This window comes from Diuraphis noxia, unplaced genomic scaffold (assembly GCF_037042655.1).
Source record: "Diuraphis noxia isolate RWA-SAM2 unplaced genomic scaffold, SU_Dnox_SAM2 contig0001, whole genome shotgun sequence".
NCBI lineage: Eukaryota > Metazoa > Arthropoda > Insecta > Hemiptera > Aphididae > Diuraphis > Diuraphis noxia.
In genome coordinates, this window is record NW_028301711.1 from 62,144,578 (window position 1) to 62,172,347 (window position 27,770).

The 27,770-nt window shown below is 27.3% G+C and overlaps 2 protein-coding genes across 3 annotated transcripts; one reads left to right on the forward strand and one right to left on the reverse strand.

Moving 5' to 3' along the window:
- Edem1 (ER degradation-enhancing alpha-mannosidase-like protein 2) lies at positions 1–13,025 on the reverse strand. 2 transcript variants are annotated; one of them, XM_015517321.2, is made up of 10 exons: positions 12,857–13,025; positions 12,682–12,786; positions 12,499–12,609; positions 12,229–12,414; positions 11,886–12,129; positions 7,991–8,324; positions 7,599–7,852; positions 5,255–5,447; positions 4,097–4,240; positions 1–780 (listed from the first exon to the last, which is right to left on the reverse strand). In XM_015517321.2, the coding sequence occupies exons 2-10, from the start codon at positions 12,777–12,779 to the stop codon at positions 125–127; spliced, it is 2,220 nt and encodes a 739-aa protein (XP_015372807.2). In that variant the 5' UTR covers positions 12,780–12,786; positions 12,857–13,025; the 3' UTR covers positions 1–124. The 2 variants fall into 2 exon arrangements, with proteins under 2 accessions (XP_015372807.2, XP_015372806.2); XM_015517320.2 differs by having other exon boundaries at positions 12,682–13,025.
- Positions 13,026–13,178: 153 nt separating this feature from the next.
- Positions 13,179–18,876, forward strand: wol (Dolichyl-phosphate beta-glucosyltransferase wollknaeuel). Its single transcript, XM_015517317.2, has 7 exons — positions 13,179–13,442; positions 13,501–13,690; positions 13,747–13,946; positions 14,021–14,129; positions 18,079–18,313; positions 18,410–18,495; positions 18,558–18,876. Exons 1-7 carry the CDS (start codon positions 13,386–13,388, stop codon positions 18,656–18,658), a joined length of 978 nt encoding a protein of 325 aa, XP_015372803.1. The 5' UTR covers positions 13,179–13,385; the 3' UTR covers positions 18,659–18,876.
- Positions 18,877–27,770: the final 8,894 nt, after the last annotated feature.

Genomic DNA, 27,770 nt, shown 5'->3' on the forward strand with positions numbered 1-27,770 from the left:
TTAATAACAATATTATAAACGATATTATATTTTTTGGTCCAACAACAAAATCATCAGAACAAAGTATCATAATAAATAAAATAAATCAACCACGATAGGCGAGGTGCTTTTCGCCATCTTGTTGTCACCACCGGAAATGGGTATAAAAGTTATTCGTCGCGGGGCATGTGAGCACCTGGTAACCGTTGTCACAATCGTCGTGGCCAGCCGCCGAGGTGTCATTGTCGTCCTGGTCGTCCTGTTGCCATATTTCACTCATCCGACGGTGCTGTTTGGCTTTCCAATTATTTTCGTCATCGCCGTGATGATGATCGTAATCGGCAGACGTCGGCTGTCGATATCGACGGTCAGAGGTCGTCAGGTCTTTAAAACCGTCATCATAATCGTGGAAGTTTTTCGACTTCATGACCTCGGCCTTAAACCTTCTACGGTTCATGGACTCAAACTGTTTGTCACTGTCACCATCGCCATCCCTGTTTCCGTTATGGTCGTCATCGATACTGGCGTCTTCATCGTCCTGCAGTTGATCGTCCGTCTGATAAATCGCCAGTGGTCGTGACGACGGCGGTGACGGTATAGGAGCCGGCGGTTGTAGCGAATCCATCGTCGGTGGTCTACCTGAGATTACGTCTGCAGCCGCTGTGGGTTTATGATGATCGTTTTTGAACTGCGGCCTTTGATCTTCGTGCGCTTGTTGAGTCCAATAGATGCTGCTCTCATCCACGGTGAAACTGTGACCACTTGCCGAGCTGCCGTTCTCTCCCGTCACGGAGTCTTTTACTGGGACGAAGAAAAAGTAAAAAAAAACGAAGTGAAAAAGAGTTTACATATATTTGTATGATTTTTTTAAATAGTTTTATTTATCACTTTATCAGTTATCACATCATAAATCTACCTACATTCTTAATGAAATTTCCTACTTTATACTTATATTAGGTGTAAACTTATAGAATGCTAAAACAAATTCAGGTACCAAAATATATTTAAAAAATATTGTCCATAAACAAGTATCATGCAATTAATGTTAGTTATAATATATAAATACATGTTATGCTTATTTGTTTTTAGGAAAATCTACATTTTATAGAATAAAAAAACTACGGTTAATTCGTTAAACTGACTTGCTAATACCGTCAATTTTAGCTTAAAAAAACATTGGGTAGAAAAATATGGGTAGTTTGTGTTTTCCGATTTAAATTATTCAAAATAATTCTAGAAATAAAAGATTTTAATTCATCACAAAAATATCTATAGTTCATACGGAACACTTTGAAAAATTCAATCTAACATAATTTTGAACTATACCTAGTTGAGAACTTGAAAACATGGTTCTAATAGAATCATTATTCAATTATTGAAAATAAAATAAAAATGGAAATTCTATAAGTAGACATTTTTCAGCTGAATTCAAATCATTTCTTAAGAAATAAAATCAGACAACGTTGAATCATTCATTTAAATCTTATCAAAATAATCAATATTTAGTATAGAGAATCTTATACAAATATGCGTCGAGTAATTGACATTTGCATATGCGTATGAGAGTGGAATTCATGGGAACACGCGACATCATTGATACCATGATATATGATTTAACCCACGTACGCAATATGGTCATTTACGAATAAAATATAGATACATACCGAGTGGTCACGTAAATGTTCTATTTGTTGCCCCTTAAATAAAAGGTATAGCGAGGCCCTTAAAGGCATAGCATATGTTCAGGAGTAATATTTAGGCAATCTATAAGACATGTAATTTGCGTTGTGTCAATGTTTCTCAGTAAATGGACATTTGTGTATGTAATCTATTATAACTTTAAACCGTGGCAATGTCAATATGTCGTGGAAGGTTAAATATATTCTTTGATTGCATAATTATAGAAACTATTTAAAGTAGTAGTAAATAAACATACTTCTGATTCAATTAAAATTTCGAAAAATAATTGAATTTATAAAATTCTATTTGGAAACAATTTTTCTATTTATAATATCAGATGACTAAAATTAATAAAAATGAAATGCAATTAGCTAACGAAATTTTAAAAATAATTTCTTAATTTTAACGTTCAAAAATTAATTTGCTCAAATAGCTTAGATATTTTTTCAAAGAATATATACATATATTTAAAAAAATAAATAAAATGGGACGTTGCAAATTATTTGTAATTGGTCAGTGGTCTAAAACGCATGAAAAATGCGTGTGCCGCAATCCACAAAAATCTATATCGACTGTTTCTAAGGAATTCAATACAGGCATTTTTCTAATTAATTGAGAGCGTGTCATGTAAAATATTATGCGCGTATTATAATGCACGCATAACTTAATAACACGCTGTCATATTAAACAATAATTTTGTACAACGCTTTAAGTGTGAAAAAAAAATGTTAGATTTTTTGCAACTAATCAAATAAGGAAAATTAATAATCAAATATTTAGAATATCATTAAATCTATAAGTGTAGTATGTTAAACAAATATTTTTGTTGTATCAAGAGGACGGACGTTTCACTGTAACATACAGAAGTAGAACTGTAGACATACAACGATCAACGTTTAAGAGGACGCCACGTCCGCATGTGTTGCTTCCGTCTTACAAGTGTGTAGCGCAATGGGAAATTTTACGCTCAGTAGTTCTAATTTAACTCCGTTAGTTTAAACTTTAGAGTGAATTGACCTCTAATAAAACTTAAAGGTGACATTGTTATCTAGATTATCATATAGGATTTTTATTATAATTACATTTTAAAGCGAGTTATGAGTATTTTTAAAATTGTAAATTGTATGTCTTTAAATACACCTAACTCACTTTAACATTTAAGTAGGTATAATATAAATCTTCGGTAATAACCTTGATAAAAATGTTACCTTTAAGTTATATAAGAAGTCGATTCACTCTAAATTTTAAGCTAACGGAGCTTAATTGGAAATGCTAATCGTTAAATTTGCTATGTTACGTACTTGTAAGACAGTGACGACACATGAGGGTGTGGCGTCCTCTTAAAAGATAGCGTTGTTACTTTGTTAGCTATATCGCCTCCGTCACGTCAGGCCGTAATTTTCTACGCGTAGAAAAAAATATAAAACCGCGGTTTTCTCATAAAACATACTTAGCACGTTAAGTAATATGGGTTACTAAGAGGTTTTATTGTAAAAACACCTATGAACAAAATTTAATAAATAATTCATATCTGGTTCTTTAAGTCCGATTTTTGATACCAGTAAAACTTTGTGTAATGTTTACTTCATGTTTAATCATGTCCGTTTTTTCGAAAGTTATATTTAAGACTTAAAATCAAAAAATTAAAAATCGAATCGGACTTCTTACGAAATTAGATATTAATCTCCTCTTAAATTTTATTAATAGGGGTTTTTACAATAATACCACTCGGTAACCTATATTCTTTGAACTCGCAAATGTGTTTTTAAAGGACATTTTTCGCAAACATATTTTGATGAGACATCCTCTTAAATTAAAAATTAATCGAAAGAATAAACAAAGATTAGAAAAATAATGGCTGAACATTCAATATGACTAAAACAAAGTATATGTTTATATTTGTAAATATATTTATATTTTCTATAAATTTTCTATATTTTCTATAAATTTTCTATAAATTTTCTATAAATTTGTGTGACACCGAAAGTGTCAACTATCACGTCATTTTGTGAGATGCTGGGAGGGTAAAATATTATTGTATTTTTCTGACCAATTTCACGTAATTGTTGACAAGACAATCAAACAATAACAAATATAACAACAATAACAATAAAATAAAACAATAACAATGATAAGATTAATGTTATTAACAAGGTGGATATATATATATATATATATATATATTTATCCACCTTGGTTATTAAGCTAGGTTAACCCTAGCAACAGACGATTAATAATAACAAAATTACTTTTCCATAACAACCTCATTATACTTTTTAGATTCTAAGCGTTACAATAATAATTCATGTTAAAATTATATTCATAACTTATTATTTCCTATATAAAACGAAACCAGTACCTAACCACAGAACATATACATGTACTGATGTATTTGTATGGAGTGTGAATACTCTCTCTTCTTTTTTTTTATACATACCTTGATTGATTGATTCTTTTTTTTTGCCAGCTTCCATTGACAATTTCATAAAGCGTTGGTATTTAGGCTGTTGACGATGCGACCAATGGTTTTTGTCAGCCATGTAACAACAGTGCAAAATTCCAGGATCTATAGGATGAGCCTCTAAATACATCATAAATATATATTTTATAAAAATTACAGAAAAAAAAAATTAATAGTACTAATTAAACTGAATGGTTACAATAACATAAACAAACCTATATAAATTAAACTTTCAACTAAAAACGAAATGTACAAACTCGTGTATTGATTGGATAACTGTAAAGGGTTTGTTAAATTTGAGATTAACAATAAATTATTGTAAACGGAAATACTATTCTGACCACAATATAAGGCTATCAAATAATTGAGCATACTTAAAAGTTAACAAACAACTCAAAATCTATCAACAAAAACTTATACTAATTAAACATGAAACTAGTATAACATTGGTACATAATTTATTTAGTAAGGGAAATTGTGTTTGACTTAGACAGAAGCACAAGTAAAAATTTATCAGTTGATAAAATAATTTTTATTCATATTTGAACATACAAACCAGGATGGTCAAGTTATTTCATTAGTTGTAAGTGATTACATATAACAGTAATGTTACAGATACAACAGTAGTCAGTAACTTAGTTATTGTTCAAAGTTGTTTAATTATTATTGTTTATTTCTTTAAGAAAATAATCACAGCACTAAATATTTATTTGAATGCACACTTAAAGAGCTCATGTAAGTTACATTTAAAAATAAAATTTAAAGCATTAATATTTAAATTTATTGAAACATTTGGTTGTACAATATAACAAAATGCAATTAACTAACAAGATGATATTACTTTTTCTCTTTTTATTTTATACATTTTTTTAAATTATTTAAAGTTATTATTGGGCATCCCATACTTTTGATTCCTTAACATATCATCTACAATATAGATCAAATTTTTTGCATGAATCACTTGTAATGTGTAAGATAAAATATTCTACTTCAAATTGAAATGACAGATGAAATAAAATAAAATTATAAATAATAATAAAACTATTACAATTCATACAGTATTATTGTCACTCCATTTAGAATCTAAAAAATAAGTTTAGCAATGTTATGAGACTAAGGAAGAAAGGTTTTTACCTGTGTTAAAAACGTATCCACCTGCGTCGACTATGCATTCTCGACCACCAGCTGTGTTCCAAACTTTACCATAACTCCCATCATTATGAATGAAGTTATCGGGGTCAAAAAGTAAATATAGGTACTTGGTTGTTTCTGAAAGAAAAAATGACTCCATTCTATTTTGAAGAGAATGTTTTTTGCAACTTTTAATCTAAAAACAAATTATTTTTAATTAATAAATTGAAGTTTTACAAAGTATCATTTTTACATTGATTTCATTAATACATTAGATATACTTAAATACATAATTTTGTTTTAGATTGAATATTCAATGTTAGTTTCCAACAGATTGCGATCGACTAGTCGATCTTAAGCAGTGGTCGTAGTGGGGGGGAGGAGATACAGTGGGATGGCATCCCTTCATTTTTTATAATTCACATTTTCCATCCTTCTACTTATTTTTTCCAAAATAATGTATCTTTACTATAATTATATACATATTTATATTTGATTTATATTGGAGTTTTTCATAAACATTTTATTTTATTACAATGATTTTTCAATTTGACTTACAATAACACAATGTCGTTTTTTTATATGAATTAAGTATTTTTACTTTCATATAATTTTATATAATTATATTATTTAATGTTTATTTTGTTAGTAAATAGCAATGTAAAAATGCAATAGGCATGTTTTTATGTATTTTGTTTCTGAGTTATTACACTTATAAGTTTTATTATATTGTTTTAATTTAGTACTATGTTTTGTAACATGATAATGTCATCAGTCATTAATCATTAATTTGAAAGCTATTAATCTATTATATAGGCTATAAACTACCTATACTTAATAGTAATGTATAAAATATTTAGTTACTTTTTTTGTTTAATACAATACATACTATTAAAACTTATATTGATGAACTGCACATAGATAAATTATATATACATGTAAATATGTTGCAAGTTTTAAATAAAAATATAATTATATGTATATAAAAATTTAAATATATCAATAATTAAGACACCAAACTCAAAAACCAAAAATGAATATTAATACATACAAAATCGTATAAAAATAAGGACATAAGGTATAGGAGTACAACTCATCTCTACCTTCAATCACTTAGTGTGTCTACACCAACTAAACCATAACAATTAAGAAAATTATGAAAATTTGGGCATCCCTCAACTTATTTTAAGCAATTTCGACCATTGATCTTTAGGAAAATATTGATCTAGTATATAAAAAATTTAAATTAATTTTAAAAACCAATATTGGTTGATCTCATACATAATCTTTAACACTATTTTGTGCTTTATAGTTTATATATAAAGTAAAGTAATTATAAGCAAAGCAAAAAAAATACTTTTCCAATATAAAGATAATAGAATAACATGAATTTATTATTGTCATGTATGTAATAAAATTAAAAATAAACTAAATAAAAAGTGTTCAATCAGCAGATACTTGAAATTTTCAAAGTAGCTCAATAGTTGGAAAAGGTTGGCGTCAACCACTGATATAGAATATATTGATATATAATATAGTAGTATAATAGATGTAAGTGACAGGCGTTACTTCTTAAAATATGTGTTTAGCTTAAAAGCTAGTAAAAACTTAACTAAAAATATACACACAATTAATAGTGATATCTAGAGTTAATTAAAGGCATGCATTTTGTCTGTCAGTATTTACTATTAGTTAGTTTTTATCATTTTGTTTAATCAAAAAACCCAAAAACATTTTTAAAACATATGATATAGGTACTACAATTTCATAATCCAAACCAAGATAATTTTCTGAGGATATGTTTATGTTAAATTTAGAACAAGAAATTAATTAGTTATTATTATTTAAAATTATATAAATAATATGTACTATTTAATGAATCATATCTGAGTTAATTTAAAATAAAGCCAACAATTCAAATATAAAAATAACTATCTATGCAGCTTTATATAAAAACATAAAATAATAATGTAAATAGTAATTTTTGTTAATTTTATTATTGAATTAACATTTTTAGCTTGATAAAAAATATCATAGGATTATTATAAATCTATTAAGAATAAGAGGTTATCAGAACCTCAACAATTACTCAAGATATAGTTTGTATTAGATTTATTAGTAACTTTTATAAAATAATTCTGTCACATAAATTTAGTATATTTGAAAAATAGATATATTCAAACAAATTAATTTTAAAGTCAGAAAAATAATACTTAAGTATTTTAGGAGTGGAAGTAACTTTTGAGCATTTACTTAGTACAACTGGTGTTTTTAATAGGAAAATAAATAGATTATATATAAAAAAAATAATACTTGTTTTTTTTTTAACAAAAATATGAAATATTACCGTAGCATATCCACATCTTGTGCGGCTACTGTGTTGAATGGAACGTAGAATGTCACTGCCTATATCTAGTAAATAAGGATCTCCATTAGTTGCCTTGTATAAATACATGGCAGACTCCACTAGTTCAGGTCGCAGTGGGAATGAATCTCTAGAAGCCTCTTGATTGACAACATTGTAAACTTCAGGAGTAAAACCGTATAGTTTGAGTACATCATGATAATTTGACATCGATTTCATGGCAATATCTATATCACCTAAAATAATAGCTTATATTAAAAATATAATACAATTTTAACATATAATAATTAAAATTATAAAATCAAAGCAAATCGATAGTAGGGATTATAAAATATAAAATATCCGAATTATTAATGATATTAAGGTATAATTACCTATTAAACTTAAAAGCCCTGGCCAATATGATTCTAATGATTGAAATATGGGCATTGTTACTTGGCCCTTTTGCATGTTCACCCAAAAATACCACCCTGTAGAAGTTGCTGAGTATTTATCAATAGGCTTTCTTAACTCATCAAACATGCTTCTTAGATGAGGTAGGTTTAATAGCAAAGAGCCTTTAACTAAGTACTCAAAATATGAATCAATCCCACCACCAATGCCTGAATCATGTGCAATCCATAATCCAGAGGCTACGTCCAAATGATTCCCCATTAATCCTATTTTAGATCTATGGTTGAACAACGAATGAAGAGCTTTTAAAGCTACCTATCAAATAATAAAATATCACTTACAGTTATAATGTTTAAAATAATCAAAAGAGACATTTTTAGATATTTAAGATTACTTTTTTAATCTGGAATGTTAGCCAAGTATGTTTTAATAATTAATACATAAAAACCGTTATAATTAGGGGTTTAAAATAAAAGAACATTAACAGTCTTAACAGTTTTTTCATTTTTAAAAATATAAATGTTCTTAATCATATCTTTTTGACATGTCACATGTATATTTCTTATAGCTGAAGTCATTCTATAAATTTGTGCAACACTGACAGAGTTACTATTACGTCATCGTGTTGAAACGGGAAGCGTAAAATATTACAGTATTTTTCTGACCAATTAATAGTTGCTATAATAACTTAATAATAACAATGATTAAATTAATGTTATAGATTATTTAAAGTTAGGGCCAGTTGTACCGTCTATGGTTAAACTTTGATTATGCTTAATTAGCTGATAACTAACTTTTTGGCGTGCAAATTTGGCTGATTAAACTCCGGTTAAGTAAAAAGATGGTACAACTTTTAATGTTCCAAGGTTGACGCTAGCAACCCATGATTAATAACAATAGAATTGTGTTACCATAGCAATCTCATCATACTTTTAGATTCTAAACGTAATAATAAAAATTTTTAATTTATAATCTTATTAATAATAATAACTTCCTATGTCAACTGAGATCAGTAGCTGCAAGATATATACATGTACCGAAGTAATTGCATGGAATGTGGATGGATACTCAACATTTTATTATTGTTAGCTGATAGCTACTCAATTAAAAATGTATTCTTTATTATTAAGGTACAATCATAGGATTATGATAAAAAGGTTTTCACTGAGATTTACAATCAAACTACTATTCCAACTAAGGGATGGAAATAAAAACTGTTAATTATTTTCATAATTATAAAATATATATATTATGTGGGTTCAAAGCCTCTTGAAGTGCTATCAAAAATCTACTGACCAATGGCAGCAGTGACGGTTCTAAAAAATAATATGAATTTTCAAACTGTCCTTAGGATAACATTATTATATAGCTAAAAATGTACACAGATAGTTATTAAAATGGGGTAATATCATTGTATACAAAAAATGATTCTGAGTGAAGACGGTTTGTAAGTCTAGGATATTTTATACTATATTTATTAATTTAAAAAAAAAAATGTAGGTTCCTATAAAATAAATTACAAATTAATCCAATCAGATTCATTATATGTACTTGACTAATTCAGTCATTCATAATATATACAATATACTATAAAATGTTCAATTAATTAAAGCCATTAACAACATAAAGTATTACAATCAAAATATAAAGTATACTTAAAAAAATTTTCAAGTACCCAAGAAAAATATTTTTATATTACAATATAACTAAAATTGTTATTCTTGGTTATTTAACATGTAATTTCATCCAAATTTAAATATAAAATAACTTTATAAAAAAAAAAAAACTATGTTTGTATAGACATTAGATTCTTGTTTCAGAATGAACTACTTATGTGAAACCTTGTTTTAAATTTTCAATTCTTATCTATAAAAGTTAAACGTTTTATTAATTTTTAATAACTAAATAGTTTGTAAATTTTCAATTGAATAAATTAAAAATATTTATAATCTGAAATCAATATTATAAACTATTTATTAGTATTCAATTTGCCATGAGTTTTTTTATATGATAATAATATCATAGGTAAATAACAAGGATTCAGAAGGTGATTTAGAGTTCATATTTGCTTACAAAATTAAGTTCTTAGCAACTTTGCCTTTTTTGTGACCTTAGGCAGTTTAATACTTGGACTCTTGTGTTTACTTGAAAATTAATGGGATATACATACCAAATTAACAAAACAATGAAATTTTTATTTACAATTAACCTATTATTTTATAAAATGATATCATATTGTCAACTCTGGACAAAAGAAAATTGGGTTGAAATGGTTTAATAATAGTAATAAAACATTTCTAATTTATTATGTAAAGTTATTCCTAAAATTAATGATTAATTTTTTTTAAAACATTAAATTTCTATTAAGTATTTTATACATAATATATAAATAAATTCCTTATTAAATAAAATGTATTTTAGATGTATCTATTTTATGAATTCTTTCATAATCTATAGCTTATAACTTTCACCATAATATATCCATCATACACATAATAAATCAATGGTATATTATATATTAAATCTTACTTATTATAGGTATCAATATTAGGCATTAAAAATAATATTGATGATTTTTGACACTAAGTAGTATTATATAATAAATTATTAAAAAAATGTATGCATAATTAAATACTCTGTTTATGTCCAGAAGTATTAAAATACCTATTATATACACTTACTTACATCGGATGTAAATTAATTTTTAGTTGACCTATAATGAACTTATCTATTATACATAAGATTTATTAGGGTATTACTTATGATAGAAAATAATTTATTATGTAGTAGTAGGATTATAATATGGTGTAATTTATATACAAAATCAGAATTAGAAGTTTAATCAAACTGCTAATACTTAATTAACATTAATCAAGATAAAAATTCTAAATGTAAAAATTCATTTTAAAAATAAATATTGAAAAATATATACAATGGTTTTAAAATTATACGTTCAACATTTAATGTCTTATCATTATGTGCTAAAAAACCTCGATTATTAAATAATATTTAAATGTTTAGTATGTTTCAAAATATCTTCAATTTAGATTTATAAAAATGGGAAATATTTTTTAAATTTATCTAAAATTTTAAAAAGCTTTTTCTGAAAAATAAATTTTAAATTAAATAATATCTTACTGTATTTGTCATTGTAAACACTTTTTTCTAACTATCTTTTAATATTATTATTTTACTATTTTTTGTACTGCAACCACAGAAATGAAATTATTAATTTATGATAAGGGTTTTCGACCTATGTTGTGGCTCCCAGGAGTGTCACCAGTAATCATCAAGAAAGCTGAGAACACTTTAAATAATTTAAATTTATTCATTTTATTAAAATTATTATCTATCATTATTTTAACTTTTTTCAGTTAAGAGTACGAGTACAGTAATTTCAAAAAAAAATAAGATACAATTAAAATTCATAATCAAACAAGTATTTAGTAGAAACTAATAATTTATCTTTACAATTTATGAAAAAATTAATTATACCAGTTTAAAAATCATTAAAACAATATAAAAATATAAATAATTTCCAAAAATGAGTTATTATATAAAATACTATAAATGGCAACAAATATTGTGGAACACCCTATTTATAAATTAATTTAATACTTAATATTTTATGATCCAAATATTTTTCTAAAACATTTGTATCTAAGATACACATTTAGAAGATAAAATTGACTTAAGTTTATTATGAATTTATATGAATAGGTTCTATATATTTCTTATTTAACTTATTATTTACCACTATACTTTTTAACAGTTCACTTAAATTGTAACTTCAACTGAATTCGATAAAAATCAATCATATTTTAAAATATTGCTGAATAATAATATTATGGTAAACTTAAATTACATATGGTTTACCTGTTCAAAAATAAAATCGCCAGTTAGTCGGGACAAAGTTCCAAATTCTAATATGAATGTACCAACTCCTGCTGTACAAGTTACAGTTGTTTCACCTTCGGGTACACCAGATCTAAGATTAACTGTTCCATAAGGCATACCAGTTGGAGTATCAAATGCTGGTAAAAGTCTTCTAGCTACATCTTCAGCCATACGTAACAGTGGTCCATTACACGGCCATCCAATTTCTAATTCAGTTGTGGCTCTACAAGCAAAGAACATAATTATTAATTAAAAATAGTAATAATTACAAATAGTTGTGTACTGTAATTGATTTTGAGTTTGAAAAATAAATATATCATACCTATGAGATAACATATGAGCACTTAGCAGTCCACCAACAACTCTGATGTTTGTCTCAAAAACTGATACATTTATATCAGCATCAAATGAAACATTGTATTTTATGTAATCAACCGCCTTATTAAATTCATCATGTAGTCCCATTACAACAAGAGTATCTAGGGCATCGATCAATGATAATGAATAGCTATAAATAAATCATAACATGCGTATTAATTATTATACAATATTAATTTTTAAAACGATTCTGAAGAAATGTTATACTATACACCTGCCCCAAGTGTCCACTCCATCACATGTCAATGGTCGTAACTCATCATAAGGATAAGCATATTTCATATAGCCGTAATATGCATGTTCAAACATTTCTTTCACTTCCGATCTTTATAACACAAAAAACAAATTTAATTTTTCTATTGGCTTGAATAAAAATTAGGAAATCCTAGAGACACACCTCAACTGTAAGAGACGGTGTCTATCATAATGACGTGAACACGAGCCGTATCGAATGAGCAGTAAAATCACCAATGAGAAATGAAACGAAAACTTCATTTTTTTGCTTTAAAAATATAACATTTAAAGGTTATGTGGTAGGACGTGTCAAATACATAAGACATTATAATCGTTACTCATTTCGGTGTCATCGAAACAGATTTGTGCAGTTGTCGTATGCAAATACGAGTGAGTGTATGACTAGATTAATAAACAACATCAAACGATAATACTTGTACTATACAAATAATAAATAAATTTTAAATTTTAATCGGTAAAATATAAAACTGTTATCAGCAAACATATACTATTTCATACGTAATGTCGTAATATCTATGGGATAGTAAAATAAATAAACAATAACAATAAATTATTATAATCAAACATTACTTCTGATAAGGCGTCTACTATATCATTTTTTGTACGTGTCTTTCTTACCGCCACAACGATAAGGAATACTGTTTGACGGCCGACTGATACCGTCCGTCGCGGCGTTTCATCACCGACAGCTCGTTCTGTTACTCGCCTCATTCGGAATTTCGTATAATATGGTTTTATCGATGTTTTAAGCACTCACCTTTTCACCTCGTAAACATTAACATGACGTGTAAGTGTTAACGGCGGGGATTGCGATAATAATAACTAAATTGCATCGGTTCGTCGACGATGTTTTGTATGTGTGGCTTGTTGTCACTCCCAGTGCAAGGAATTCTCGCCGTCATAGTGAGTAGTCGTGTTTTTCGTCCGTTCTCACATTTCAATATTCCACTCCGTGTTCCAGGTGCTGTTGATGACGTTAGTGTTCTGGATGTTGTACTTTAAGGACTCTCCTTATGCACGAAAACATAGGTCTGACGATGAAAAATACTTCATGGACGAAAATGCCAGACAAGTGCCGTTCCCCAGTCTGGAGGATGAATACTCTTTGGATTTGTCAATCATAGTGCCAGCGTACAACGAACAAGACAGGAGTATGAAAGATTTATCTACCTATCTATTTTGTTTGTTTTAAAATATTTGTGTTTAGTACGGCCTATGCTCGAATCATGCTTACATTTCTTGACTGATGTCGGTCGAAAATGGACGTTTGAAGTGATTGTTGTTAGTGATGGGAGTACCGATGGAACATGTGATATTGTCATGGAATATATGCAACAATATGGTTCTGATCGTATACGCCTTTTAAAATTATACAAAAATCGTGGAAAGGGAGGTGCCGTTTGCTTGGTAGTAGAATTATTGAATTTTTACTAATTAATGATATGACAAATATCAAATTATTATCAAATGTTCTCATACAGGGAATGCAAAGTGCACGTGGACGTATTTTGTTGTTTGCTGATGCTGATGGTGCTACAAAGTTTCAAGATATAGAAAAATTAGAAACAGCATTACACTTCTTGGCAACAAGTAATTATAAGAGATATTAGAGATATTTTGTACTTATATAAATATATATATATATAAATTTAGAAGTAATAAGTATGTGAATTAGGTTTATAAAAATTAAAATACTAATAGAAAAAGAAAGTCAAAAAACCAAATAACAAATCAAATATCTATGAAATATAGTATATATAATTATATTTTAGCGTCAAAGTATGAAATAGTAATATAAAATACACATGTAGTGTTGTCTCAGTTTCATACATTTTATGTAACATAACAGATACATTTAACTTTGTTAATTTAAAATTTAGAGTAAACTGATTTCTTATGAAATTAAAAATTAACATTTTTTTCTAGTCAATATCATATAGGCTTTTTATCATGTTTTTAAATTTTACTCGAGTATTTAAAGATGCACAAACAGTTTACAATGCTATGGACTAGCGTCCCACATTGTCTAGTTCACAGTCAACTAGGTACCAGTCGAACCAAACTAGGGTAGGGTGCGACCAACTTTGTAATTGTAGGGAAGAAAGCATTTCGTGGAAATCATTAACATAAGGAAAATACGAAATCATCTGGTCATACGACTATAAAAGATTATTAATAGGTGTGCACAGGACGTGGGGTTATGCGTTAGTACAAAAGTTACAAGAACCAATGTTCAAATGTAATATCATAATATATATTTTTACATAATAATAATATAAATTATCGAGGTCTGCAGCTGCACGGGATGCGCATTTAGCTCGTATGTGGGGGAGTGGCATTTCCGTTAGTTTAGATTATTATACCACATCCGTGAGAACAGCGACAAGAGCAAGTAGACTATTGGGAGTAGAGGGTAATACTATATAAGAGACCCCGAAACGGCCTGTATTCAGACTCGACTTGACCAGACTAGCCAGAGCATCTTCACGCCAGTCTGTTCTATAATTAATTAAATTGGACTTAGGCAAATTCTCGTAAAATAATATTCTGAACTTAGAAAATATTCGAGACAAACCAAATTTATTCCAGCCATTCAGAATACTTAATTTGTTAAATAAAATTCAGTTTTCATGTTTATAAACAAATATATGTTTTGTCAAAATAAATAATAAACCAGTCTAACTAAAAAGAATTAAACGCTGTTTAAATTAACTCAAGAGTCACCTTCCAACATCATCCTTGACTACTAATACCTGTAGGCGACGTGATCGCTACAACAATAATAAAATACTCATCAATCAATTTTAAATTAAAATATGATAAAAATTCTATGAGATTGACTAGATAATAAGCTTACTTTTAAATTTTATATGAAGTCAATTCACTCAATTACTAAGTTAAATATGATTTTTTGAGCATACAATTTGATATGTTACACACTTGTAAGGCCAAGACAACGCATGCTAATTGTCGCATTCTCTTAACATGTTGTGGCCAAACAAAAATTGGTTCTTCTGCGCATCAATGTAAATATACATTTTAACTACTACTTGAATTGAAAGTCATTGTCCCGAAAAATATGTATTATTTATTTAAATGCCTGATAATACTTTTTCTAATTATTCTTAATGTATTCACCCAAGTCTATAAGTAAATTAAATTTTTAATTATCATCACATAATACAAATATCTTGTCAAATTAACAAATTAAAAATGATTTGACTTTCAAATTCAAATCCAAAAAATACCATAAATATCAATAAATGCATAATAAAAATTAATTATTTAGAATATTTAGATTTGTATTGTATGTTGTTGAAACACTTTTAGTTATACAAGTTAACAACATTCAAACCCTAGTTATTAAGATATCATTATATTTTAGATATAAATTATATAAGATAGGTAATAATGTTATATGTTAGTTATAGTGATAACGGAGTATTGATAATAATGTGCACGGATCAGGGTGGTTTTGATCAGCTCGTACAACTATTAGAGGAAGTGTGTGTTGTCTCAATCTTACATGTCATGAAAGACACTATGGCATAAAAAAATTCTGTTCACCAGTTTCTATAGCAGTGGTTCTCAAGCTTTTTTGGTTCACGGCACATCATTATACATCACAAATTTTCGTGGCACACTCAACACAAATGTAATGAAATAAATTACTGTTTTCAATATTTTTACCAGCATAATTACAAATATCAGAAACTTCTCGCAATGCACCTAGTCGATCTCTCGGCACAGTATTGTGCCACGGCACACCGGTTGAGAACCACTGTTCTATAGTATGCTTATAGTTTTGATGTTTGAGTGAATTAACCTGTTATAAAATTAAAAGCTTAAATTATTATCTACAGCCCCAATTAGGCTTTTATTGATATTATTATTTTTTAATTAATTAATAATAATTTTAAAATTTAATCAAAATAGGTCAATTCACTTAATTTCAAAACCAATAGCACACTATTAAAACTGGTTAAATGAAAATTTGGCATGTCTAAGATGGAGGCAACCTATGCTGGTGCGACTTTGATAATAACAATGATGCACACAGTTAAGTAGTTCTTTAACTCTGTAAATATGAATTAATATGTGTAACATATGAAATCCATTTTGCTTTAATTTGCATCATAATACTATTATATTTTATTAAGACTACACTTCAAGGTTACTTATCCCCGGTCATTTATATTTTTATTGAAATTAAAAATGGAAATGATCAAGATTAAAAAAAAAATATATTAATACAAGAATGGTATAGAGCAGTGGTGCCCAACCCGCGGCCTGCGGGACACATGTGGCCCGCGAAGATATTCTGTGTGGCCCGTCACAAATTTTTAAATAAAACAAAATATTCTAAAAAAAATAAAATTATATTTATTTACTTTATAAAAGTAATAATAATAATAATAAAATCAAAATAAATGTTAAAACGTTTTAAACAAAATATTCAAAAAAAAGTAAAATTATATTTATATATTTATTTTGTTACAGTAAAAATAAAAATAAAACAAAAAAATGTTTAATGTGAAATTTGAACTTGAGTTTGCTTAACTAATAATGAAAAATCTGGTTCGAATTTAGTTGTTCCAATCCTCATAATTGAATGTAGGTGTTCATTCGTGAGTCACGATCGATGAACTGATTTAATTTGTTTCATTCGCAAAAATAATTGTTCACAAATACACGTCGAGCCAAATACAGTTGTCATTTTCATTATAACGTTTCTTAAAACAGAAATCTTCGTATGGAAGTTGAGAATAAAATTTTAAAATATCATTTTTTTTTCATTTTTTGAAGTTCATCACAACAAAATGAGTTTGTTTTCAACTCAATAAATTCAAGTTGAAGAGCTATATTGACATCATTTTCATCGATATTAAATGGATTTTCAAATAAACGCAACATTTTGTGATGTAGTTAAACGTCTGAAAATTGAGATTAAACTATATACTATAGAGTTTAATTTTATTCAAAATGCCATCAATGTCAATCTTGTAATAATCAGTAATATGTATTTCATGTTTAAAATGTATGTAATTTACAAATCAAAATATATCAAAAAAATTGTAATATTATATAAAAGTTATTATTATATCTATTATTTTCATGTATCTATACACAAATTGACAATTTTTTTTTTTATGGATTTTCGTTTTGTTCTATTTACATGTGAAACATATTTCAAACATACAATTTGTTATCGTTCCTGAATACTATTAATATTTTTATGAAATTTCTAGATATTGTATTATTTTATTTTAGTTTAATTTAAATCAGTATGTTAAATTATAAAATGAGAGCTTTCTTTTTAAATGATAACATATACATGCCTGATATTTTATATTTAGTTTATTGGTTATGGAACTTCTATCTTATCCAACAACTGATTTTCTGTTGGGTTATTAAATTGTACTTGTGTTAAATTAATTATTGTTGTTAATCTATCACAAATTACTACATTGTCTAATTTTTTATAAGAAATCTTTAAAATTCCCATTTAATTTTTTGTTTATTTTTTTGATCTAACTAGATGATATTGCTGAAAGTACTAAACCGGTTTATGCAGTTGTATGTGGCTCACGTGCCCACTTGGAAACAGAATCTAAGGCTCAAAGAAGTGTATTCCGTACTTTCTTGATGATGTGCTTTCATATGCATGTCTGGTTATTTGGAGTACGTACTATCAAAGACACACAATGTGGCTTTAAACTATTCACTCGGCCAGCTGCAAAAATTTTGTTTAATAATTTACATGTTGATGGATGGTAGATATAATTAATATTATAATATTTCTAATAAAACACGTAAACTACTAAATTTTATTGTTATTTTTAACTTACATTTGTTTTGTAATTTATAAGGGCTTTTGATGTGGAAATGTTGTACATAGCTGAAAAGTTGAAATTTAAATTAGCAGAAGTACCAGTTCATTGGACTGAAATTGAAGGTAATACAATATAATTAAGTGAAATCTAATTTTTATGATATTAATTCATTTATTTTATGCAGGCTCCAAAATAGTACCTGTTTGGAGTTGGCTGGAAATGGGTTGTGATGTATTAGCAATATGGCTTAGATACCGTACTGGATCATGGAAAATACACAAATAAAGAAGAAATAACCTTACATTTCTACATCATTTATTTTTTTCTCTAAAGTTATTAGAACAATATGTAAATTGCATACTTAGTTGTGTGTAAAAAGTTAACAAATAATTTATTATAAAGAATTTTCATAAGACTATATAACAAATATTTCTTCATCAGAGTACAATTGTGATAAATGAGAAAAAATGTATTAGAGACATTAAAAGACATAAAAAACTGAATATTATTAAGTTCAATTATTATTGCTTTTTACCTTGAAGACAATATAGCACACAGATTTGAACTCTAATTTAATTATTAGATTTTGGGAATAAGTTCCTTATAATATTATGTGAATTATGAAATAGAATTAAGCTTATTGTACAAAAAATATGGAAATAAATCTGATAAATTATGAATTCCGTCCAAAATGACGGATTAATATATTTCAAAATGCATTCCATTTGTTATACTTATATTACAAACATTTTGAAGTTAAAGAATTAAATATATAATAATAATGTTTCCTATTTAATTGTTAATATAATAATATATTATATTTACATTTGTTTATATAATACACATAAAAAAAAAATGAATTAGATAAATTAATACCCTAATATTATAAAAATCTATAAATGTTTAAAAGTATTAATTCTAAATATAATATAAATATATTTATATCTTATAATCTGTTATTTTATATAGGCCATAATGAAAATTATTCTATTAACAAAAAGACTAGGATGTTTGCAAACTACTTATTATTTTATTTTGCTGTTTTATTCTTTAGACTTGCTGCATATAGACTAACAACAGATAGGCGTTTTAAGAACTTAAATTATTCTATAGTATAAGTAATAACCATTTTACTTATTTTATTTTAAATGTACTTAATTTCTTGTACAAAAAAAATAACAATAGAATTATTATAATATATTTATTAGTACATAATTTTTATATGTATAGCAAAACCAAATCTAAACCACTATAATATGAAAGAAGTCTTATTACTAAATATTTCATGTTTAGGTTAGGTTTAGATTTAAAAATATTTTGTCAAATTCTAAATAATCTAAACTTCACTATTAAGATTATATGTTATAAACTTTGCCAAATAAATAAAATAATTCTATTGCTCTTTTTATTATACAAGTAGTAAATTACCATTCAATTAAAGTAAGTAAAATTATTAATAGGAATTAATATATAATAATTGAAGTTCTTAAAACGCTTAACTGCTGTTAGTCTGTACACAATAAGCCTAAAAAAAACAGCAGACCGTTTGGAAAAATAATAAGTGGTTTGCTAACAGGCTACCCCGTTGCAAAGAACCTAGTGTTTTCGCTTAAAAGCCAATTTTCCATTTGGCCTGCGACATATACACCATAAACTATATAGAATAAGCATCTTACACCTTTAAATATTAGATGGAAATAAATGTGATACATAAATTACTTAAAAGTTAGATTTTATTTTTATGTGCATAAATGCTATTGTACAAAACCATTTCTTATAATGTATACATTTGTTCAGGTCTAAAGATTATTTATATTATTTATTGTTTATAAATGTGTGTACTTACAAATAAGTTCTAATTCTAGTTCCACATTTACCAGTATTATTATTGCCGACCAATTTCATGTAGAATATTATTGGTATCTGTGGGGTTTTAATTCGATTTCATCAATTCAATCTCCAAATAATTTTATCTTTGATTGCCAATGATGATATAAGTATTTGTTTTATTTTCAATAAAATAGTTAAATATTATTATTTAAGTATTATGTAATAATATATTTTGAAATAATTATTGCTCCATGACTACAATTTCACCCAAAGAAAATATGACGTTACTAAATTATATTATTCAATAATTATAACATTTTGTATAATTTATGCAACGTGATGGTTATAATATATAAGTACAAAGCTAGTCAAAATTAATTGAATTTAAAAATAGCTGTTATTTTGAAGATTGATTTTTTTTTTTTTTTGGTTATGTATTGTAAAACCAATCTTATTGAATTCTTATAAAATATTTAGTATTATGGGTAAATTATGTTATTGTTGACATTATTTTATTTTAAAACTGACATTTTATGTTAATGATATTTTCTGAAATGAGAGTACCAGTATAATTTATATTATTTAATAATAACAAACTTATTAATTGTGCTTAAATAATGAAATATTTTTCAATGTATTTTAAAAATTCGTTCTTAAAGTTCTACAAGTAATTAAATTATATGCTAGAAACGATTAATTACCATTTAAAATTGTTTAAAAAATACCAAGTTCAAGGCGATTTTAAATGTACATTTTATGTTTTATTTCGTAATATTATATTCAACGATTATTTTATTTGATCATAAATGTTGTTTATTATTTAACAAAGAATAACATATTGCAATTAATATATTATTATTATTATTTGGTATATGACTGTTGTATAAGTTCCTTATAATTTTTAATTATTAAGGGTTTTACATCATACAGCATATTTCATGTTTTGTGTGTGTGTGTGTGTGGAGCGCACGCGTGCGTGTGTGTGAACATGTTCAACTTCAATACTAAACACTTAACAAACATTTTTAATGATTTATAATTATTTACTTTGATTGTTTTAATTTACTTATATGTGATTAAATTATCAGAAGCATCATATAATAATTAAATTGGAATTTATGAATGTTTCACAGATTTCAAAGGTATTAGGTTGGTGTTTGTTTTAAAACAGTCTTAATCAACAATAATAATAAGTAGGTGTTGATGAGATATTAATTATTCCTAAGGGAATTAAACAGCTAATTGATGAAAGTGCAGTTGTGGCGTTGTGCAGGTAGGTAGTAGGTACCTACTCTTTCTTCTGAATATGGTCACCGTCCAGTACATAATGGCAGACAGTGCCGTCCCAAAGGAAGGGCAAACTGGGCACACGCCCAGGGCCTCGCGCTTCCAATGGCTTCGTGTATATACAATAATATAATACATCGTGTGAATGAAATATTTCCAAATATTTTAGCATATAATATTGTTGTCCAGGGCCTCTCAAACCTTGCGAACGGCACTGGAAATTTGGGATGTTATTTTAATATCAAAGGTGAATATTGTAGGATTATACAATAAATTCTAAATCACCAAAATAGTATCGAGAGTTTTTATAATTAATTTGGGGAAAATACTTGATTAATAACCTGTCATGATTGATTAATAAGTAATTACTAATTTTTTGTGTATTATGAATAAAAATATTTTACTAGTTACAAAACATAATAATGTACACTTGGTATAAATTACGAGTGTTAGGTTATACGTGGATGTATATATTTGCCAGTAGGTTAGGGGCGTCATTTTTTTTTTGGTGGGAGGGGATTGCAGGGTGTACATTTGCACCAACTTTTTTTAAAACGCCTTCTTTAGCCTGCCAGCAATAAATTTAAGCGCCGACCTGATAGTGTTATATTATATTATATATTTTTTATATTTTTTCAGGTTATAAAAAAAATATATTGTAAGAACTAATGTGTTTTATTTCCAAAAGTTATCGATGTGGTATTGTGGACTGTGGTAGTGTGGTACTGTGGCACTGTGCTAGTCTGTGCATTTGTTCCACTGTGGTCCGACCATGATAGACCATAGGTCTATGGGTTCGACAATATTATAGTTGATAAAAAGATAACAAAACCGTAATATATCATAATAATATCACAGATTATAGTATAACCTAACCTATAATCTGTGATAATATATTGCTACTGGTATTCATTTCTTATCACACTCCGGTATCTCCCTACTCGTTATATTGTGATAATTAGAAGGAAACATAATTTATAATTCCCATCAAAAGGAGAAACATTGTCTAAAATCATTACTCAAAATTATTTTTGATATTATAATTTAATAATTTATTATATCTTTAAGATATACGGTTTAATATCTACAACCGTAATTTTCTACGCTGCAAAGATACTATATAGTGTGTGATCTTATATCATATACAATGGATGGAGCTAAGTGTATATTTCTCGTATATCGAGCTGTGTCCAACATAACCCCCCGCCATCTATTTAATTTCAGGGAACAACGAATTATTGCGCATGCGTCATGTTGGTTATCAATCATTATCCATTGATAAGATATAAAAATAACTAGATGAGTGGTAAATTTGAATATTAATTACTAACGTTCAAGTACCTCCTACAACTTTGGTCTTCGAGTTAATTACTTACTTATCATAATTCATAATTAAAAATGCGTCGGCGATGTTGTTGTTTTTATCAGGTCTCGGCATTGAAAGTGCCAGGGTTAATATTGCAAAGACTAACTAATAATAATAATACCACTTATTTTCCTTATATTTATTTATAATCTCCCCCTTATTTTAAATAGTTCAGTGAAAATTTTGATGTTAAAATTTACTGTAAAATCAAAAATGTTGCTGGCCAAAATTTATTGCAATCTAATTGAAATTAGCTTGTGTAACAAGCTAAAATATAGCCTATAAACTCATTATCTAAAATAAACATTAATATTGCTATGATTATTGCTAAATGCTATTGTTGGTGTAATAACAATTTTGCATAGGTTTAGTAATTTGATCACAAGCTCTTTACTTTGAGTGGTGTTATAAACTATTTAGTTCTACTAGGTATGCTAGTATTAATATACTTATGAATAGTGTATAAATATAATCTCCAGTCTTTTATGACAGCAACGAAATCTAAACATAAAATCCATACCTAACAACACAATGAATTATGTTTTAAACTTAATTTTAATTTTAATTTTCCAAATGACTTGGCACTTCGAAACATTTGGCTAACATGTTGTGGACATACCGAAGAAGAATTTTCACCAAATAATAAATTATGCTCCCTACACTTTGATGAAAATTCTTATAAACCCACTAAATCCAGAAAGATATTAAAAAAACAATGCCATTCCAACTAAATTAAAAAAAAATTCTAAAAACAAATTTGGTAAGGAGAGATAGGAATGATTCAAATGTCTCTTTTCTAATAGATTAACTTATTTTAATTTAATTTTAGCAGACTAATAGCAGTTGAATGAGAACAGTCTTGTTTAGAGGTGGCAATGAACATGTCTGTTGAGAACATTTTAGGTACCTACTAATACTGTTATTAATATGGAATAAGTTATTTTTTTATATATTTAATTAATTTAAATGTTTTATTTAAGAAACACCAAGACGTACTAAGAGACATTGCTATATTGGTGACATAGTCACTCCTGATTTGAGTATACCTAATAGAGCAAAAAAAAATTTTAAATGGCAAAATTTAAAATCTTGAAACAAAGAAGAAAAATTAAAACGTTAAAACAGCTAGTGTATCGGCTTCAAAAAAAATTATCAAGTTTATCTTCTTTATTTCAACATTTGAAAAAACAAAATTTGATCAGTGAAGCAGCTCATGACATAATTTTGGTAACAAATGTTGTTTATCATATGTGAATGTATTGTAGACTTAAATGTACTGAAACAAAATATTATGGGGAATTATTTTTATTGTATAGTGTATACTAATGTATCTTTTTACATAAAAGTCTTATATATCTATATCTATTCTATACTACTATATAAAATGAAGTCGCTTATTTTTATTCGGGATAAACTCCGAAACTACTTATTCAATCGTCGTGCAATTTTTTTTTAAATTAAAGAGGACATCACAGAGAAGGTTTAAGACAAAAATTTAGTCCGATTAAGTTAATAAACAATTAGTTATTATTAATTAAAATAAACGTGTAAATTGTATACCTATATATTGCACATATTGTATACTGCTAATAGTGCTAATAACCAAGGCAGGTATTGTGCGCTGCGTCGCCTGGCAAATATATAAACATTGTGGTTTAATTAATTGTTGATTGTTGGCTGGTTTAATCATTTAAAGGCGTAATTGATTGTACTACTTTCATTTTTAAAATGCCTAGACGAAAGTTAAACATGGGTCGATCTCAGAATGATGCCAAAAGAATGCGCGTAGTAGGTAGAGAACGATAGTCAAATAATGATGATATTGTTAACGACAGAGGTTCATGGTCGAGAAAAGATTATTCTGCTATGAACTATGAGTTAACGGTGGACCAAAAAAAAAGAATTTTCCGCGTGGCCTGGTAATGATTTGAATGGCCTGCAAAAATGTTGGCACCAACAATAAAAAAGTTGAAATGACGCCCCTGCAGTAGGTAGCTAATAGGTTTGATATCATAATATTTTTAATTGATTTGAAACTTTGAAAGCCAATAATATAAATCAACACAAATGCCGAATGCGTATATTATTATAAAAATACAAAAACTCGTTTGATGTCAAAACCTATTACGTGCAGTATCTACCTATACAATATATTATTATGATCATATTGATTACAATAACGTTATGGCGGTGTTGTACGTGAGATTGGAAGGTTCGCAGAAACAAGCAGACAAACAGAGTCGGCAGGTACTTACCGTTTCATCAGGTGACAGGAAAACGGAATAACCCTTCTGCCAACTGAATTGTGTGAGACGATAACGAAACGCTCAAAATCCCGAGACGGCGCGGCGAGGCGAGGTCAAACGACGTTTGTCATTGCCCCGGACCGGAGCCGATGCGATTCGAATTTCGCGCCGAGCAGACCGTTGTCCGTTCATTCCGTTTCGCGCCGTCGCTCCATGAACACCGTCGTTCGTTCGGTACAAATTGTTCGCCGCTAAGACTTTGCAGGGAACGTCGTGCGGCTGTTATTAGCTGCCATCACCAGCCATTTGCGCATCAAGTCCACTGATGGTCGAGGTGGTATAATTCGGGGACGAGACAACAGCAGGTTAGCTTGGTACATAATATTATGATACAATAGGTATATAGGCGCAGTGCTCGTGTTATGGGCAGAGGGAAAATTGTTAATTATATTTCCTGAAAGACTGTAGAAATCGTATTCCATGTCTTATGTCCATCGTTAGAAGAAAATATATATCTATACTTACATATAATATCTATACTCAGATCGTGGACGGTATACCTATATCATGAAATACATTTTGTAACAGTGAAAATGAAATTATTATCACTTGATTGTTTTTCGTAAACTAGAATGGAAAATTGTTGACATGGTACCTACGCCGATTTACCGTTAATACATTAACTTTTTTCTGAAAATTAAATTACAAGCCATTTTTCCTGTATAGTGTATATATAAAATATATAATATAATTCATGACATTGATTTATATTATCAGTTTATATTTGATTATAAAATTGAAAATTTTGGCAATATTTATTTGTTTGATAATAGATCAAAAATCTTAAAACTTTGAACAAGAATCGTCTTCAATATCAAAAATAATTTTTTAATTATTTCAACCCTTAATAGGTACCTATTAAATTATTAATATTTATTGACATCGAAACGTTTTCATTATCATTCACCTTCACCAGCTAGTCATAACAGAGTTATAATTATTCCCTGTCAAATTCGAACATTCTTTATGAAACTCATCCGCACTACCAGTCTTGTTAAATAATGCCTTAACAATTGAGATATATTATATAATGTATGTATAATGCATATATTATATTTGGTTTCCTATTATAAATTTATATTATAATTTAACGACGCACAACTTTGAGTCATTGCATATCTACAACATAGACGTGTATCGAAAAATATTAAAATATCATACTTACACAAAACTTTTATTTTTGGTAAATGCATGGCTTAAAAGGTTTTTATAAGAGGACATTTTTATATTCTTAAGTTACTGTTCAATGTTTTCGTCATCATTTCCAATCCTTAATAATGACCTATTTTTTAGGTAATTATAAATACGTATACCTATACTTAAAAAGTTAAATTTGTGAACCCACATAATAAATAGGTAGGTTAGGTTTTTACCGCTGACCCCCTAATACCATAAAAACCTTATGTAAATATTACGGCTGCATCCAGGTTGGGTTCCAAATTTAAAATTGCTTCAAAATTATATAATTATAAATTATAAATTCATAATTATATAATTTAAATACAAATAAAATAATATATTTGAAAAATCACACGTGTGTTGGTAAAAATGTATACGACATTAATTTTACAAAATCAAATCGATTGATTATTCCAGCAATTTTTTTATTATATATTATATTATATATTTTAATATTTAAAAAAAACTGTAAAAAACATTTTTAAACATACCTGTGGTCAAAATAGATTATAGACAGTCTGTTAAAATGGGAATGAAAATGTTAGTATAGTGTAGAACTTACCAAAAAATATTCAAGACTAGTGAAATACCTAAAATAATTCGGAACCCAACTAGTACAGCACCAATAAAAATCCGGAATCCAACTAGTATAGTAACTTTAAAAATCTGGGACCCAACTAGTATAGTACCTGCGATTAGCCCCTAGTGCTCGGGACCCAACTCGGATGCGCCGAATATTACCACTGTAATATTATAATATCTAGTAGGTACCTACTATATGTTATTAATTATTATAAAATAATAGGTACTTTTAATTTAATATATATCATTCCCTGTACAATTTATTAGAAAGAGCTACGTTTAAAACATATTAAACATATATTTTTTTTAAATTATTTTTAAATTTTTCAATTCGTTACAATAAACTGTAATAAAAAATAAATAATTTTGATATCTCTGATAAAAAATTATATATTTTATGGCATTTAAAAATATCTAAATGATACATATTTTACGCTCTATTCGTCCTATGTATAAAATTACATTAACATTTAATAGATACAATGCGACTGCAGCAATTATTTTAGTGCAAATAAATTTAATTTTATTAATTTTCAATGCGTTCCATTTAATTTATGCAATGACGAGAGAATATTTTAGATTTGTTCGAATATTCTAATAAATAAAAGCTTAAGCGTACAAATAAAAAAACCCGTGTGAATTTTGTTCATCCATATTCACACAAATAATAATAACTAGATACAAATTTATATTTTTAACTTCACCAACAAGCGTGAAAATATACTGTGGATAACTGGTCAGTGTTTATTAATTTCGACAAATAATATCGGAGCGACCAGTCTTCAAATTATTTATTATTTATTAAATGTAAACTAAAGTATTTATAGGCTAAACGAATATTTCTTTA

What these genes read in the sequence shown, in the direction of transcription:
- Edem1 (XM_015517321.2), bottom strand. Translation starts at nt 12,779, where the DNA reads ATGAAGTTTTCGTTTCATTTCTCATTGGTGATTTTACTGCTCATTCGA. An exon ending in AGGGCTTTTAAGTTTAATAG is followed by an intron (nt 7,853 to 7,990) that starts GTAATTATACCT and finishes CTATTATTTTAG; the next exon opens with GTGATATAGATATTGCCATG. An exon ending in TGGATACGTTTTTAACACAG is followed by an intron (nt 4,241 to 5,254) that starts GTAAAAACCTTT and finishes TGATGTATTTAG; the next exon opens with AGGCTCATCCTATAGATCCT.
- wol (XM_015517317.2), top strand. Translation starts at nt 13,386, where the DNA reads ATGTTTTGTATGTGTGGCTTGTTGTCACTCCCAGTGCAAGGAATTCTC. An exon ending in AAGGAATTCTCGCCGTCATA is followed by an intron (nt 13,443 to 13,500) that starts GTGAGTAGTCGT and finishes TCCGTGTTCCAG; the next exon opens with GTGCTGTTGATGACGTTAGT. An exon ending in TCATTGGACTGAAATTGAAG is followed by an intron (nt 18,496 to 18,557) that starts GTAATACAATAT and finishes TATTTTATGCAG; the next exon opens with GCTCCAAAATAGTACCTGTT.